This window comes from Zalophus californianus, chromosome 10 (genome assembly GCF_009762305.2).
Source record: "Zalophus californianus isolate mZalCal1 chromosome 10, mZalCal1.pri.v2, whole genome shotgun sequence".
Taxonomy (NCBI): Eukaryota; Metazoa; Chordata; class Mammalia; order Carnivora; family Otariidae; genus Zalophus; species Zalophus californianus.
In genome coordinates, this window is record NC_045604.1 from 44,546,517 (window position 1) to 44,563,939 (window position 17,423).

Sequence of the window (17,423 nt, forward strand, 5' to 3'; positions counted from 1 at the left end):
CCCACCATTTGCATCAACATGGATGGAACTGGAGGGGATTATGCTAAGTGAAGTAAGTCAAGCAGAGAAAGACAATTATCGTATGGTTTCACTCATGTGTGGAACATAAGCAATGGCACAGAGGACCATAGGGGAAGGGAGGGAAATCTGAAGGGGGAGAAAGCAGAGAGGGAAATGAACCATGAGAGACTATGGACCCCAGGAAACAAACTGAGGGTTACATAAGGGAGGGGGGTGGGAGGAGGGGGTAACAGGGTGATGGTATTAAGGAGGGCACGTGTTGTGATGAGCAGTGGGTGTTATACGTAACTGATGAATCATTGAACACTACATGAAAAACTAATGATGTACTATATGCTGGCTAACTGAACATAATTAAAAAAAAAAACATGGAGATTTTCACTCCCACTCTTCCCTTCCCCCCTTTCAACTGGCATTTATCAAAATAAAAGAGGAAATAATATATATATATATATTTGTGGCAGGTACTTGGAGATGTAGTGCCATCAATTCAAGGCCTTGAATGTCAATGGTCACAGCTCACAACCTTGTTGGAAATAGCCTGGTTCACTGCAAAAGATGGCAAACTGGCAGAGACTGGATCTGCCCCCAGGGCTGGGGCAGGAGCCGAGAGGGAGTCTAGGCTGAAAGACGCACCATTGGAAGGGACAGGCAGGGGGATATGGCAACAGATGACATGCAGTCACCTAGGCAGGGAGAGCTAGAATAGCAAGGTAGGTGACAAATCTGCAGGTTGGGAGGTGCTGGTACTGAGAAATGTAGGAACAGGTGGCATGGAGAAATGTAATCGAGGGTGAGGGAATAAGAAAGTGTGTTGGTCTTTGGAAGGCTCCAGTTGCTATGCTCAGGTTTACAGGCAAACTTCCAAGCTCTGGAAGGAGGAAAGAGTGGAATGGAAAGCAAGAAGCAGGGCCCCCACCCTAGAGGGACCAGGCAGATTTCCAAGCCAGGAGTCAGACGTGGAACGGGGGGCCTGCCTAGCAGTAGGAGTGGCTCGTTCCATTCCAGGGTGCTGAGCGGAGGGCTTCTCATTCCTTCTGCATAAGGTTATGACTGCTCTTCGATGTGGGGTCTGCAGGTGGGAGCGAAGAGGCCCAGCAGTGGGGAGGGGACAGTGCAGATGCTGGAGGAAAGGCAGGGTCCACTGCTGGCTAAGGAGTTGGGGCTTTCCTTGGTAGGCGAAAGGTGAAGAATGGAAAAGTGAAAACAAGTGGGTATCTTAATTAGAGCTGTATTTCAGGAAGATTCATTTGAGGCTAGTGTGCAAAATGAATTAAATGAGTCCTTACCGTCACAAATTTCTTCTCTTCCTCTTCTCCAAATACTTCTCCAGTGTGTTCACTTCTCTCCACACCTCTTTCTAAGGCTGCAGGTTAAATAAACCATTGTGTTCAAATTAGTATATTAAGTTAAATAATACAATCCTCATTTTGCCTGTTTCTTTTTACATTTTTAATGTGGCTTCTAGAAAAGTTGAAATTATGTAAGTGACTCACATTATATTTCTATGGGGGCAGTGTCCCTTGAATCCCTTCTCCCTATCACAGTCCAGATCTTTTTAAAATACAAGTCTTCTCGTGTAACTCTGCTGTGTGGAACCTTTCGATGGTCTCCATGGCCCCCAGGATCAAGTCCAGACTCTTCAACGTGGCTCCCAAGCTCTTGTCATCTGATGCTGACCTCATCTCTCAACTACCCCTCCTCACTGCACTCATCCTTTGGGCAGATCAAACCATATTGAGTTCCATCTGTGAAATTACTGTTCTCTTCAGCATTCATGCCACTCCTCTTCCTGAACTGAGCATTTCTCCCCCTTCTCATTGGCTAACTTTTGCTTCCTTCCCATTAAATTCTCAGCTTTAGGCCTCCCCGACTCCTTGACTCTAGAATAGATGCCTCTCCTTGATGCTAGGGGGCCCCACCATGTGCTACATTATAGCCTTCTCACATTCTCGGTAAGGTCTGATTGACCTGCCTCTGTCCTCCCCAGAATTATGTTCTTCGAAAGCAGGGACTCTGGGTTGATCCCCACCGCATGCCCAGCACCTCACACAGTACCTGGGCTACAGCAGCTACCTGCATGATTGTATGAATGAAGAAATGGGGCTGTATGAATGAAGAAATGGGGCCATCATGCCAGGCAGTATGATCCTGAACCAAGACAGTGGTACCAGGAATGAAAAGGATGAGACACTCATGAAAGAGCCAGTAAGGACGTAAATCTTGAGTGCAGGCAACAGGTGTGAATGCACCTCTAATTACTAATGGGTATGAAGAACTGCTGAACTTTATCAGGTGCCAAAAGTCCTAAATAATATAAGCAACAGCAAAGAGGCAAACAAATGTTCTAAGAACAAAAGTGTATTCTTACTTTATTTTATTATTTTTAAAAATTTTAATTCCAGTGTAGTTAACACACGGTGTTATGTTTCAGGTGTACAGTGTGGTGATCTACAATTCTATACAATACTCAGTGCTCATCACAAGAAGTGTAAAAGTGTATTCTTTTGAAAGCAACAGGATTTTTGGAGTCAAAAGACTTGGATTTAAGACACAGCTCTTGCATTTACATTGTCTTTGTGGTCTTGACATTTCATTTTCTTAGGTTATAAAATGGAGCTAGTACCTCTATTTGGGGGGTTGTGAGGATTAAGGAAACAAATATGTGTAAAATCACTTTGTAAACTGCAGTGACAAAAAGCCAATTACCAATGCAAAAATATCTATGCCTTCAAATAGGTGATAGTCATGGTGTGGTGACTAAATTGTACGTAATCTTGACCTACCCCGAGGCATGTAAACCTCAAGTAAACCACCCTAGTACAGAGGAACTTGGATAGTCTACACTACGTGAAGTGACCCATTTCCACAGTATGACTCAGGGAATGCCCTGGTGAGAGAGTGAGCAGGAGGTGCAATGGGGACCTGTGCTCTGGCAGTGTGGCTAGGCCAGGCGGCCTCCTCTTTGTCTGGTCTATGATGACCTTCCATTTGACCTCTAAGCTTGGGCTCATGCCTTTCCCTCTGTTTGCATTGCTCTCTTCTTCCTGTCTACCCTGCTTCCCTAAACCCCTTCCCCACCGCCTGGAAATTCTATTCCTACCTGAAGTCTTTAGGAGGCTCACAGCCTTTAATATCTAAAGTTGCCTTTTTCCCCCTCAAAAGAGAACTTATTGTCTGGTCTTCTCTCCCATTCCCTGGTCGGGTATAGCACTAACACTGAGTCTTTCCAAGGTGGGACTTGGAAGAGGCCCTTCCATCTAGCCTGTATTCTTGCACCCAGACACGTGCCAGACTCTCACCTGCGGTGTCCCGAGATGGTTGTTCTAAGTGGGACAACCTGCAACACTAGCATTCTGACTTGGAATTGAGTCTGGATGGTTCCATAGAAGGCCATAGTCACACCCTTCCCTCTTGCCTGCTTACTTTGTTCATTTGCTTGTTGGCCTCCCTTACTTTAGATGCAGGGCCAGTATGTGTAATTCAGTGCTGTACACCTAGTATGCGCTCTGGTAAAATCATTAAAATAGTTATTTATTTACCTGACCCTTTACAGAGGATTATTTGAGTGATTATTGGATTACATAAAATAAAACAAAAGCATGCCTTGTGTTTCCAAGAGACATACATCCAGTTGGTATATTATACTATTTCGATGAATTAGTGTTCACAGAGTGAAGATATAGCACTACTTCTTTTTTAGGAAAAATGAACAGCTTATTTGGCATGTTTTGTGAACTAGGGCCACGCCTAGGATTCTGCTTGATCTGTGATTCCTCTAAGTCTGGGGCCTTCTCTTATTCTGTTCCCTCTGCCTGGATGGCTCTCTCCTCCACCCCCTCCCCACCCCTTTCCTCTTCTAATTCCATCTCGGCTTTCAGATCTTGCCTTAGAGACCATTTTCTCTGGGAATAATTCCCTGAATCCTATAGGCACAGTCTGTACCTCCCAATAACAATCTTTCTGTTGGCATTTATCATACCGTAATGTACATGCTTTGTCAGTTTCTCCCTTCAATCCATTAGCACCATGAGGCAGATACTGCAACTGTCTTGTTGAAAGCTATTTCTACAATGCCTACCTAGCATAGTGCCTGATATATAGTAGATGCTTTGTAAATATTTGTTTCATGAATGAGTTAATAAATAGGTAAAGGAATCCCTTTCAGAACCCAGAACAATTTTTGAATCAGAGTATATCACAGTAAATCTTAGAATTGCTTAGAATGCTCTAGCCTCTAGCTAAATAACTCTCTTACCTTTACTGATTTCTGTTCTATTTCATAGGTATATTAATTGGGATATAGGTTGGGCTGCTTGTAACAGAGCACCAAATTTATAACACTTGAAACAAGAAGGAATTCTCTTTCTCTCTTGCAAAACAGTCCAGAGATAGGCAGTCCAGGACTGGTCTGGTAACTTTGTTCTATGAGATAATAGAGCCAGGCTTTTTCTGTTTTGTTGCTCCCCCTCCTAGGATGACGCCCCTGTCCACAGGGTTCCCTGTTGTGACAACGTACTGGGAGGTCCACTTTTGTCCTGGAATCCTTGGATTCTACACTAACAGTGAATTTAATCTCTTGTCAGTACCTGGAACTGATTCTAGGGCCTTCTGTACCCTCTTGGGGCAGTTTGAGTCTGGTGTAGATTTATAGAACTAATCCAATTGAGGAATGTCTCACCGCTTGCCCAATCCCCACTTTCCCTGCAAGCCTTTTCAGGTGGGGAAGACCAAAAACTGAGCAGAAGTTGGGCATGTATGCCAAGAACGCCAGCTGGCCTTCATGCTAAGGTCATGCAGCCTTCAACCAAGGGTGGTGTGGTTTCCTGTGGCACTGGATGTGCTAATTTCATAGGATGGCATCCTGGCAAGTTACAGGAGAGAAATTCCTTTGAATAATGTAAAATATATGACTTATTTGGCTATAAAGCAAAAATATATTACTTTGTTATAAGGTTGCCATGTAACTTATAATTGCTCTGTCATTTCTTTACAGTGCCTTTATGTTATTTTGGAGCAGTCATTATCTTCTATGATTAAGGTTCAAGATGAAGGCCAGCCTATCAATTCTGCCTCCTACAGCACACGTGTGCGTGTGCACATACACACACACGCACACACATGCATGCACGTTATCGTTGAAGGAAAAGGAGTGAGGGCTATATGCAGATTTCTAGAGCAGTAGCTATTTGCCTATCTAGAAGATCCTGAATAAACCAAGGTAATGACTCCACCCCATCTCCTGCCCCAAACTAAACACAATTCCATCCTATAAACCTTACCTCATGTCTTAGACAAAACAGGATCAGTATGGGTTAGCATGAGTTGATTCTGCCAGCATTAACAGGCAAATAACAAGAACCAAAGATCTGTCTAAATTTATTCCTGGCAAAGGCAATATATGAGATATTTTCTGTTTTTTTAAAAAGACATTAGATAATTGATGTGCAATCCACAGTCAGCTCTCCAAAGTGGTAAAATTCACTTTTCTTTGTGTTCTTGTGTGTTTCTGTGGGAGTAGTTCCCTGTTTGCAGCATACTGGTTAATTATTGTTAAAGTGATACTTCCGTTATATATGTTTTTCTTTCCTTTCCACCTTCTCAAAAGTTCTCCTTTAAGGCAGAAACTTTCCATTCTTGGTTTCATCCAACAGACAAATATTTCTGGGAAAACACCGCATTTAAGCTATTCAGCAATTCTAGTGTTATGTAACTGACCACACTAAGACTTTCAATTAACTTTGGTTACATTTTATTGAAGAGTGTCACAGAATAGAATGACCGGTGATAATTTAGAAAAAAAATTTATATGTTTTTAAACAGGGAAAATCCTCTTCAAATATGTGTAACGTCTTGTGATAATGACAGGAGATAAATCACGTGTCATTTGAAGCATTCTAAAGTCCATTGACTGTATTCCAAGACTGACTTGAGTGTATTTGAGAATTTTTAATCACAGTGAGCTTTCCTTCAGCATTAGTTTCCATAACCTAAGCTCTCTTTTTTCCTCTTTCCCTCTTGCTTTCCTCTCTGGTTATTTTTGTTTGGTGTCCAGTTGTGGGCACATCTTGAGACTGTGTAGACTCTGCTTCTCTTCCACTCAGGAGGAATCATGGGAATTCATGGTCTTGAACAACTTCCCATATACATAGTAACTTGCAACCACTTGCGGCTAGTGTTTATCTTTCCTTCCTATCACTCTTCAATATCTTTTTCTTTCTCCCCAGAACTGAGCTGATATTTCCTCCCGAAAGCGGAGTCCTTTATTATTTATTTCTCTTTATTTCCATGTCCCCTTGTCAATCCCAGTCTTAAAACTTTGCTTTCCCCTCTCATTTACTTGCAACATGCTGCCTGTCATTAAGTTGTGACATTTATTTTTCCAAAATGTCACCCCAATTCCTTTCTTTAGTTCAAAACCCTTGTCTCAGCCTGGGTGTTAATTGTTTGGCATGCATGTACTTTATTGTATTGTTTTCTGTCAGATCGCTCTGTCTCTATGCTGTCCCCCTCTGACCAACCTATGGACAAGTATTATAATCATCTTGTTCACCTTCTGTTTTATCATTTCGATTTCCTTTTAAGAAAAATTCCAGAATCTCTGCCATCCAGCTACTTTATCCGACTATATGAGCCTCTTCTCCAACCAAATACCATCCTCTGACTTGCCTGCCATCTCTCCTGCTGAAAGTCTGTCTTTTCTTCCTCCGAGTCCATGTTTCTCTTTTTCCTCAAAGGTCATGGTCAACACAATCTCAATAAAGACTGTAATGACCTGCAAGTCCTTTAGGATTGTGTGCCTCCTGATGGAGGTGGTCATGTCCTCTCAGTGACACATTGCTCTGTTGGCCCTGTTGTCTTAATCTGGACTTGCTGACCTGTGGCTTTATGGAGTCGTTTTCCAGTTTCTCCCCTGATGTCCTTTCCTTGCTTTTAGAGTACAAACAACCTTAAGGTAGAGACAACATCTAAGATTTATTTATATCACTCAACAATTACAAAGCACTTACTGAATTTACAGCATGGCTTTATGTGTCTGTACCTATCAATCGATCATAGTTATTTATTGAGCATCTCCCATGTGCTACGCACTGTGGGAGGTGCTAGAGAACCATGAAGAGAAAAAAATAAATTGCCCCTGCCCTCATAGAGTTTGGGGGAAACATATATTTATCAAAGAATCACACAATGAAATGTAAAGTTATGACTGTGGTGGAGTTACAAAGAGAAGATCATGGTGCCAGGAGAGCACATAAATGGGGGATTGAACCCAGTTGGGAGAGGAGAAGAGGGAGGGGTGTCCCAAGAAGGAGAATCACAGGTGGAAAGGCTCTGCAATGGACAGGGGCCAGATGTAGTGAAGACATTGCAAAAAGACCAGGGTTGCTGGAGCTCAGAGAATGTATATAGAATTGAGTGAAAGGAGCCTGGAGAGGTAGGCAGGGGCCAACCTGGGCAAGGCCCTGTGGGATATGAAAAGGATTTAGGTTTTTATCCTTAGCAATGGTGAGCCATTGGAGGGATTTAAGAATAGGAGGGGATGCTATGGTGATTTGAAAATACCACTCTGGTCACTGTATGGAGGTGGAATGAGGTGGGCAAGAATACCAGACACAGTATCTTTCTGTGCTTTGTAGCAACTCAGTAAATGTTGCTCATTGACTGAACAGTTTGTGGGGCTTACAGTTCTTTCTGGGTTCACTGCAACATGAATTTTTGGCTTCAAGCTGCAAAATCTTGAGTTACTTGATATATGTGTCTGAGTTTTAATATAGGCAGTCTCTCTTAGCTTCTGCAAATTGTTGATCCGACCAAAACCAACAACAGACAACATTCACTGAGATTTTACCTTGGTGCTGGATACTGTGCTAAAGGCTTGATGTGTATCATCTCATTTAATTCTCAGTGTGGGCCAGTGAGGAATGTGTTTGTATTCCTATTTTGTGTGGGTTTAGGGATATGAAAGATCTTGCTTCAGAGAGGAGTGAGGGATCTAGGACTCACATCTAGGTATTTCTGACTGGAGCCATCACTCTTAGTCACAATGTTCTAGCAGTTCTGGTTCATTTGAGCTTTCAGTACCACTTCAGTACCATTATAATAGAAAAAGGTTGTTCCTTTAGCCCTAAAACAGGATATGATTTGGCTAATTGCCCTCCTCCCAGCTCCACCCAGAATCTTGGTCAAAGCCCTTCATGGCATCAGGTCACCCATCCTCCACTTTGCAGAAGGTTTTATTATAAATCACACAGACCTGGCATCATGTCTGAGATGACTGTTGGATGTTTTGATCTTTTCAACCATCTGAATAAATCTCTGTCTTTTTTCTTTTACAGAAATCTATAATTAGATGAGGTAATAATGCTCATTAGCCCAAGTTACAAATAGTATTCTAATAACTAACTTCTTCCTCAGGCAAGTATCATCAGCATCAATTAAGAGTAAATGCCAGTAATTGGTAAACTATTAGTTGAAAATATTAGCCATCATGGCCAGAGGAGTCCTTTGCCTTTGGCCTACCATCTGTCCTGCTGTTTGTTTATGTTTCTTCTGTCTTCATTTTCTACCCCCTGTGGCAGGCTCTTCTTTAGCTCTAATAGGTCCATCTAAAATTGGCTTGTAATTTGCTTGCCTAAATAAGAGAACCTAATAACAGAGCACTGAGAATTTTTAATTTGTAGTATCTCTATGATAATTAGTAAAAACATTTTGGGCCCTCAGAAAATGGAAGCAAGTCATCTTTGACCAAGCATGGCTGGTTCTTTACCCTTTGCAAAGCAAGATCGAAAGTTCAAGCAAAGAGGAGGTGAATGGGGGCAATCCCAGTTAGCAGACCTGGGAGCAACCATGGTGGGATGCAAAGCTGATCGTGGGAGGCCGAATATGGAAGGTTCATTGAGGAACCATCCAGCCTGCAAGACTTAAGACTAGGAAGAAGTGTTTCATAGGGAGGTTGAAAGGATTCGGTCATTTGCAGTTTGACAATACATTGATATTGTTGGAGGAAAGGGGTTAAGAATTAACAGATTTATTTCCTTACGTCCTCCACCAAAAAGTTTTAGGGAATTACAAATTGCTGAAGATATAGTTTATAAATAAAATATTGCAAAAGGGCCATTGTTGGTTTCACTCAAAGCGAGAAAAGTTTTCAAACTCATCTGTTTAGGTAAGGGCCATGGGCAAGTAGAGGTGATATGCACTCAGCGCTGCTAACGTGTGGAAGGAGAATCCTCACCTCTTGCTTTTTAGTTTTTTTCACATATTTGTTGTTGCTGTTATTCTTACTGCTCTCCTAGGACTGTTTTCCTCTAAAGTTTTGACTGGGCCTAAGACCTTACAGTCCAGCATTGAGTTTGAGGACAAAACCAAGGCCTTCCCATATCTTACCATCTCACACTAATGTTGCCATTTTCCAGACAAGTTTCTAAGTATTTATTTCCAAGCACAATGTCTGTTATACCTGCACTGTCCTTATTTTTCTGTCATGCAGTACAATTTATTATCCAAGTAAACAACCAAACATGCAAAGAACATGCTGGGAAAGAGTGTGGGGGTTAGGGAGGGAAGGAGATACATTTTTACTCAAGGCCTCTTATATTCCAAGAACTCGATTTGGTGCTTTATATAATAGTTTATTTAACACTCCTGATAAGCTTGAAGGGGAACAGATGAGGACACTCAGGCTGTGAGAAGTGAAGGTCAGTCCCTTGGTTGGAAGGCTTCTAGAACTGAGATTCAAACTCTGGCTTTCAGATGCCAGATGTCCCCTCACTCACCCAGGCACATAAGTATTACTCCATGTCATGCTGCCTACATAAGTACACTCTACTATAGTTTTTGTGTATTTACTTTTTCTTGCAGCCAGAGAGGTAGAATAAAATCTAGGAAGAGAGGCCAGTGAATAGATAAATACATGGAGGGAATATATAAACTACATATTTCCACTTGTAGGTAGATTCTCTTAAATCAGCTGCTTATGTCTGCTCTTAACCAGCTATCTCTTTATTGGCTCTGGTGAAACTGTAAAGTAAGAAAGTTTTTCCCTCCAATTTGGGGTTCTTCCATATATCTGTCCTCTTTCCTGTGAAATCCTAGGATCCTTGTATTGCTACCGACTTATCAGTGACCACCAAATATGGCAATATGAAACAATCTCTAGCAATATCCTATGTTTTGAGGATTGATCTTTGCTTCTCTCCTGACATCAAATTTTTAAGTGCACAGCACATAATGTTAGCTATAAGCACAATGCTGTCTAGTAGTTCTCCAGAACTTTTTCATCTTGAATAACTGAAACTTTATACACATTGAACAGCAGCTCCCTATTTTGCCCTTCCCCCAGCCCCTGACAACCACCACTCTACATTCTTTCTTTCTTTTTTTTTTAGATTTTATTTATTTATTTGTCAGAGAGAGAGAGAGAGAACGTGCACAAGCAGGGGGAGCTGCAAGCAGAAGAAGCAGGCTCCCCACTGAGCAGGACCATGGGATCATGACCTGAGCCGAAGGCAGATGCTTAACCGACTGAGCCACCCAGGCACCCCATGTACTTTCTGCTTCTATGAGTTGGACTACTTTAGATACCTCACATAAGTGAAGCAGTGTTTGTCCTTCTGTGACTGGCTTCTTTCACTTAGCATTATGCTCTCGAGGTCCATCCATATAGTAGGCATATTACAGGATTTCCTTCTTTTTTAAAGATGAATAAAATTCCATAGTAGGTGTGTCCATATCACATTTCCTTTATTTGTTCATCCACTGATGGACAGTTAGGTTGCTTCCACATCTTGGCTATTATGAATAGTGCTGCAATTTGGTCATGGAAATGCAAATACCTCTTCCAGATCCTTAGTTCAGTTGTTTTGGATGAATATGCAGAGGTGGGATTGCTGGATCATGAGGTAGTTCTATTTTTAGTTTATCAGGGAAACTCGGAACTCTTTTCCATAATGGCTGAGCCAATTTATATTCCTACCACCAGTATACAAGGTTTCCCTCCCCTCCATATCTTAGCTAACACTTTTTTCTTTGTTTGTTTGAATAATGGCCATCCTTACAGGTGTGAGGTGATCTCTTATTGTGGTTTTGATTTCCAACTCCCTGATGATTAGGCACAGTGAAGCATCTTTTCATGTACCTGTTGGCCATTTGTATCTCTTCTTTGGAGAAATGTTTATTCATTCTGTGCCCCTTTCTTTTTTTAAAAAATTTTTTAAAAGATTTTATTTATTTATTTGAGAGAGAGAGAATGAGAGATAGAGAGCACGAGAGGGAAGAGGGTCAGAGGGAGAAGCAGACTCCCCGCTGAGCAGGGAGCCCGATGCGGGACTCGATCCCGGGACTCCAGGATCATGACCTGAGCCGAAGGCAGTCGCTTAACCAACTGAGCCACCCAGGCGCCCTCTGTGCCCCTTTTTAAAATTTGGTTATTTTATTTGTTTGTTTTGCATATCTTTTCTTTTCTATTGAGTTGTAGAAATTCCTTATATGTTATGGATATTAACTCCTTATCTGATATGTCGTTTGCAGATATTTTCTCCCATTTGGTATGTTGCCTTTTAACTCTGTTGATTGTTTCCTTTGCTGTGTAGAAGCTTTTTAGCTTGATCTAGTCTTGCTCATCTATTTTCGCTTTTGTTGCCTATGCTTGTGGTGTCATAGCCATAAACTCATTGCCATGACCGGTGTCATGAAGCTTTTCCCCTATGTATTCTAGGAATTTGGTGGATATCCAGTTTTCCCAGTACCATTTGTTGAAGAGACCGTCCCTTTCCCATTGTGTATTCTTGGCACCCTTGTCAAAGAGCAGTTGACTATATATGTTTGGGTTTATTTCTGGGTTATTAGGTTCCATTGTTTTATTATTTCTCTGTCATTATGCCAGTTCCACACTGTTTTAATTACTATAGCTTAGTAATATGTTTTGAAATCAGAAACTGGGACACTTACAACTTTGTTCTTTTTTAAGATTGCTTTGGCTTTTCAGTATCCTTTGTGGTTCCATATGAATTTTAGGATTTTTTTTTCTATTTCTGTAAAAAATGCTATTGTGATTTTGTTAGGAATTGCATTGAATCTGTAGATTGCTTGCGGTAAGCATGGATATTTTAACAATATTAAGCCTTCAAATCCATGAACACCAGGTGTCTTTCCATTTATTTGTGTCCACAAGTAAATTGTTAGAACTAATAAGTGAATTTATTAAAGTTGCAGGATGCAAAATCAACATATAAAACTTGACCTGTCCTCTTAGGACCATGCTAGGTCATGGGCAAGGTAATCTGGTAAATAAATTCACACTTAATTATAAATGGCTTACTGGTTTATCCTTCCCACATACTGGCCAGGAGTATTTTAACCCAAAGGTATGTGTAATAAGGTAATACTGTCTGAGCTGCCTACAGGTGAAATATTTTTAAATGAATATTTTAAAAAATTGTAAAATGCAATGCTTGATTGCACTACCTAGTATAACCAGACTTTTTTTTTTTTTTTTTTTTTGTGCCTCAGCACTGAACAAAATCACATACACACCATCAGGTATAAATACAAAGTTATTCTTGGAAAACCTCTCTGAAATTATAATGTAATTTAGTAAGAAGACATGATTTCAGATTTCCCCACATTGCATACATACACAACTTTTCAGTGAGTCTGGGAAAATACAGTTTGGGAGAAGTGCAATGATACGGGAATGGAACTTTTTTTGATCTCTTACCATGTGATAATTTGCATACAGTTTTCATTTAATCCTTCTTCAAACTTTAATAGATAGATGTTTGTCCCATTTTACAGATGAGGAAACTAAGGCTCAGGGAGGTAGCACCCAAGTTCACTCTTTTTTATTTTATTTTATTTTTTTTTATTTATTTTTTTTTTTTAAAGATTTTATTCATTTATTCATGAGAGAGACAGAGGGAGAGAGAGAGGGAGAGAGAAGCAGAGGGAGAAGCAGGCTCCCAAGGAGCAGGGAGCCCGATGCGGGACTCGATCCCAGGACCCTGGGATCATGACCTGAGCCGAAGGCAGACGCTTAACCATCTGAGCCACCCAGGCACCCAGTTCACTCTTTTTTAAAAAGATTTATTTCTTTGAGAGAGAGAGAGTGTGAGAGAAAGCAAGAGAGAGCGAGAGGGGGTTGGGGAGAGGAGAGAGAGAATCCCAAGCAGACTCTGAGTTGAGCACGAGCCTGATGTGGGGCTCTATCCCAAGACCCTGAGGCCACTACCAGAGTGGAAACCAAGAGTTAGAGGCCCAACCGACTGGGCTGCCCAGGCGCCCCACCCTTAAGTTCACTCTTAATTTAAGTGTGGATTTGAAGCTGGATCCACTTGCCTTGAAACTTGTTTTTCCTTTATATACCAGGTGGCCCGCCAGGGAATTGATGGAGTAGAAAAGAGGGTGATGAGATCTGAAACCTGAGCGGGGCCTTGTGAGTTATAAGCTGCTCTGTCTCCGAAGGCTTCCTGTGTGGGGCGGGGCTGAGAAACTGCTTGATACCCCTGAAGTGAAAAATTTTCAGTCATCTCGAAATGGATAGCCCCAAATTGGGTTAAAGTAGTGGTGAAGTTAATCTTATGGGTTGCTTAACTCTCCTCAGGTGCATCTTGTGATCTTTTGAGATCCCTGAATAGGTAGGTCCTCTAGAATGAGCCAGGGGACCTGGGGATGGCTTAAGGAGGAGGGGGGTAGGGCCTCTGCATGATTTTCCTCTAGACACTAGGCACACTCTGTCCTGGTGATCACAGGAGGATCTAGTCTATGTGCTTTTACTTTTTTTAAGTTATAGAAACAACCACTTGGGTTTTATAAAAAGAGCATGCACTCTTTCCACAGTTACTGAGCTGCGTAGATTCTGGTTATCTGAGAGAAACTTGGCTGAGTGACTTCAAGATGTTCTCAAGTGTCCAAAATCCTTTTGTTTCTCCTTGATGTGTCCTCGCTGTCATTTATTCTGCTCTCCTGGGAACATCAGTACACATGATTCTCCAGCTTTTCAGCTCATGATACATTTATTATGAACCAAATCCTAGCCTTATGCCTTAGCATGGCAATTAGTGAGAGGGCTTTAAAGACAAAGTTAAAGGTGACTGAATCCAGTTAGGGGGAATAGTACTACAGACATGAACTCTAAGGTTTCTCGTAATTGGTGTGGCATTCTGTCATGTGCCAAAGTTTGAATACATTATCATCTGGTATCGTGCTGTTGATTTATTAAAATCGGATCTAAAAGATGTTATAATCTTTTGTCCTGGTAGCAGATCTTTCTGTTATGACAAAACTCCCTCCAGCAATCTCCTCATGAAGGGCTCTTTCCTTGCTGTTGTGATTCCACTGTGTCCCTTCAGTAGGAAAGCTCAACCCATGGCTGTCTCACAAAGACTCACAGAACCTCTGGGGCCACTGATGGCCCACTTTCCACGCTGTCAGTCTCAGCAAAACCCTTTCCTGCTTTGGCCCCTTCCCACCCACAGTGGCCAGTTACTATGGATGAGCCTTATCATAATGGGTGGTAGAAAAAAGTCCAGAGCAATTTCCTCTTGGCAGCATGCTGATGCAGGACCGGGTACAGCCCCTGGGCATGGGTTTTGGAATATCCTCCGACCATTTCTTTTTTGTCCTAATGAAAAACTTCCTGGCTTGGAGTACTGCTCCTGTCTTCGGGGCAGCTCTGATTTAATCTAAATTCAGGAGGTAACAAAAGTTTTCCTGACCCTCTCCTCCCATCCTTTTGGCACTGCCCCCTCCCCCTTTATCTCTTAGCAAAGGAAGAGGACACACACTTGGATTCTCCCCCGCCCCCCTCGCCCCCCAGCCGCCACGCGACCGCACCCGGTCCCTTTTTGGCACTTTGGTGCCCATCCAGGAAACCCGAGCACCTTGAAAGGGTTGTTTCCCGATCGCCTTCGGAGCTGCTGAAACTATTGCATGCTCACTTTATGCATGGGATTCGAGAAAGCGAGTGTGCTCGGAGCACAAACAGGAAAGCCTGACATCACGGAGCGGCGGAGCGGCGCGGGGAGGAGTCTGCGGCGCCCTCGCTCGCCGCGCTCCCTTTGTGGCCCGAGTCGCGCGCACCGGCGGCGGCGGCGGGGGCAGCGCGCGGGTCTGTGCTCGCTCGGGGCGCGGCGGCTGCGCGGGCGGTGGGCTGGGGGCGCGGCGGCCGCGCCGGCGGACACTGCGTGGGCCCCGGAGCAGGGCGCACCATGCCGCGGCCGCGGACCGGAGAGAAACCTGAGAATGAAATTGCTTTGGCAAGCTAAAATGGTAACGAGAGCTCTGCCTTCTCCCGAGGCTTTTCTGGTGGGGACTCTTCTCCCGCTTTCTCTGGGCGTGTTTTGGACTCACTCGGAGCGAACGCAGCCATCCGATCCCCTGCTCGGGAGCTGAGGCTTTCTCGCTCTGCTTTGTATGCCTTCCTCTCGGCGTGTCTTCTCCCTCTCATCGCACCTACTTTCTCGCCAGTAGCCTTTGGTGTGCCTGGGGCAGCTGTTTGTGGGGACGGGAAAACTTTTCAGGACCGAGAACTGTTAGCCGGGGTGGCCCCGGGAGCGCCTCTGCGTCCCAGTGGCTCTTTAACACAACTTCAGGTTTAGCTGGGGACGTGGAAATCCAGGGGGTCGCCGCACGCGTCTTACTTGAAGTTGCATGATGCTGTGTTGCTTTTTTTTGTTTTGGTTTGGTTTGGTTTTTTTGCACTTGCCAGATTATTTTACGGAAATAAAAACTTTCTACCCCCGACCGCGCTCACTCTTTGGGTCCCAACGCAGCAAGAGGAGAAAAAGACACGGGAAGCATTTCACTTCCAAAGGAGAGAGGACTCTTGGCATTTTAAACACTTGTTTGCGCCTGAGTTTAAAATGTAGTATGCTCAAATAACTGAGCCATTATGAAAGTAGTACCAACTTTTTCTACCAACGAATTATTTTTCCTTTCACTTATGGGGGGGGGAATTAAACCAGGACTAAATCACAGTGTCTTAAGGGGAGGGGGGAGAAAAGACTATAAAAGAAAAAAAAAAAAAAGCAAAACAAAACCTAAAATATGTGAGTGAGTCTAGGAAAAAGAACTACATGGAAAAGTCCGGGGATCCTGATACCACAGGAAAGGACTGGGAGCCAAGAAAATTTCAGCATTCCCTCTATCGCAATGTGTCTTGTATTGCTCTGATTGTAATATTTATTTTGAACAGCCCATCTTGTGCCCTGAGTGCTGGTGTAAGCAGTAAAGCAGCTGGGATAGATTGTGGTTAGCAGAGAGGAAAAAAAAATACTCTTTTTCTTTCTCTTTATCCCATCCCCTGGCAGAGCTCGATTCAGGACTGGGGTGAAGAGGTAGAGGAAGGCGCTGTGTACCATGTCACCCTCAAAAGAGTCCAGATTCAACAGGCTGCCAATAAAGGAGCAAGATGGCTAGGGGTGAGTAAAGCCGGAGAGACGCAAACTTTGGAGCTGCAGTGTCTGTTGTTCTGTGAATATCATCATTATTTAGCAGAGGCAGGCTCTTCTTCTTCTTCGTCTTCTCCTTCTCCTTCTCTTTTGGCCTTAAAAAGGAAAATGCCAAGGACCAAGTGTTTGCACTAGCTGTACAGGTCTGTTTTTGTACTTAATGTTTTCCAAAGCATCTTCCCTCGGTTTGTCAATAATTCAGAACCTCTTAGAAACATCTTGAGGTCTTTGGCAAATAGAGTAGGGGTGGCGTGGCAGAAAGTGACACGCAGTAACAGGACCAGAAAGCATCACTCTGTTAGACAAGAGCCATAAGCAGTTTGGCCCAGATGGCACCCTTTTCTCTCCCTGTCCTCCCCCTACTGATGCTGACCAGCCCCTCTCCTCCTGTACCTTCACCAAGTACCCAGAATGCTCAGGGGACAGACCATTCCGGCTCTGCCTATCTTCCTACTGGGGGGAGGTGGTGGCAGATTTCCCACTGTTACCTCCTCTCTGCAGCCCATGAGGAGACAAATGCAGGTGTCGTGCCCACGATTTCATGTGTAGTGGGCACAGAGTGCTAGGTCTTTGGGGAAACACTGCTTCCGTAAGCAAGACTTTTTCCACCAAGGTTCTGAAATCTTGGTTGGGATCATGTGAGTTATCTGTTACCACCTAATGGCTCCTTCAACACATCCCAGGGAGAAATGGAAAGCTTAGTGACAGGATCACTCCTCGGGCAGATACCAGCCTGTGGAAGAACAAAGGAATTCTCAATCTGGAGATAGAAGTAATCCTCAGAGCAGTGAGAGGTGACCCAGAAAGCCTTGAGAAAGAAGATCAGGGTGGGCCGAAGAGAGGGGTTGGAGTGTGGTTTCATCTGGCCTCATTCGAGCCACACTCAGGCTTCACAGGGGACGGACTGGAGGGCAATGAAGATTATGCACTTGCATTCGATCTTCACTGGCTTTG

General features: G+C 43.3%; 1 protein-coding gene across 5 annotated transcripts in view; it reads left to right on the forward strand.

Moving 5' to 3' along the window:
* The window catches only part of RGL1 (ral guanine nucleotide dissociation stimulator like 1), a 246,472-nt gene that overhangs the window by 106,718 nt on the left and 122,331 nt on the right, over window positions 1-17,423 (forward strand). For 3 of the 5 annotated variants that reach the window (XM_027610452.2, XM_027610454.2, XM_027610451.2), the window contains exon 3: window positions 16,329-16,439. The exons of 1 other annotated variant lie outside the window; for it this stretch is intronic. In XM_027610452.2, the coding sequence (XP_027466253.1) occupies window positions 16,329-16,439 (111 nt within the window). Of the gene's footprint in view, window positions 1-15,083; window positions 15,289-16,328; window positions 16,440-17,423 lie in introns of those variants that run through there. One more of the 5 variants, XM_027610450.2, reaches the window with a different exon arrangement.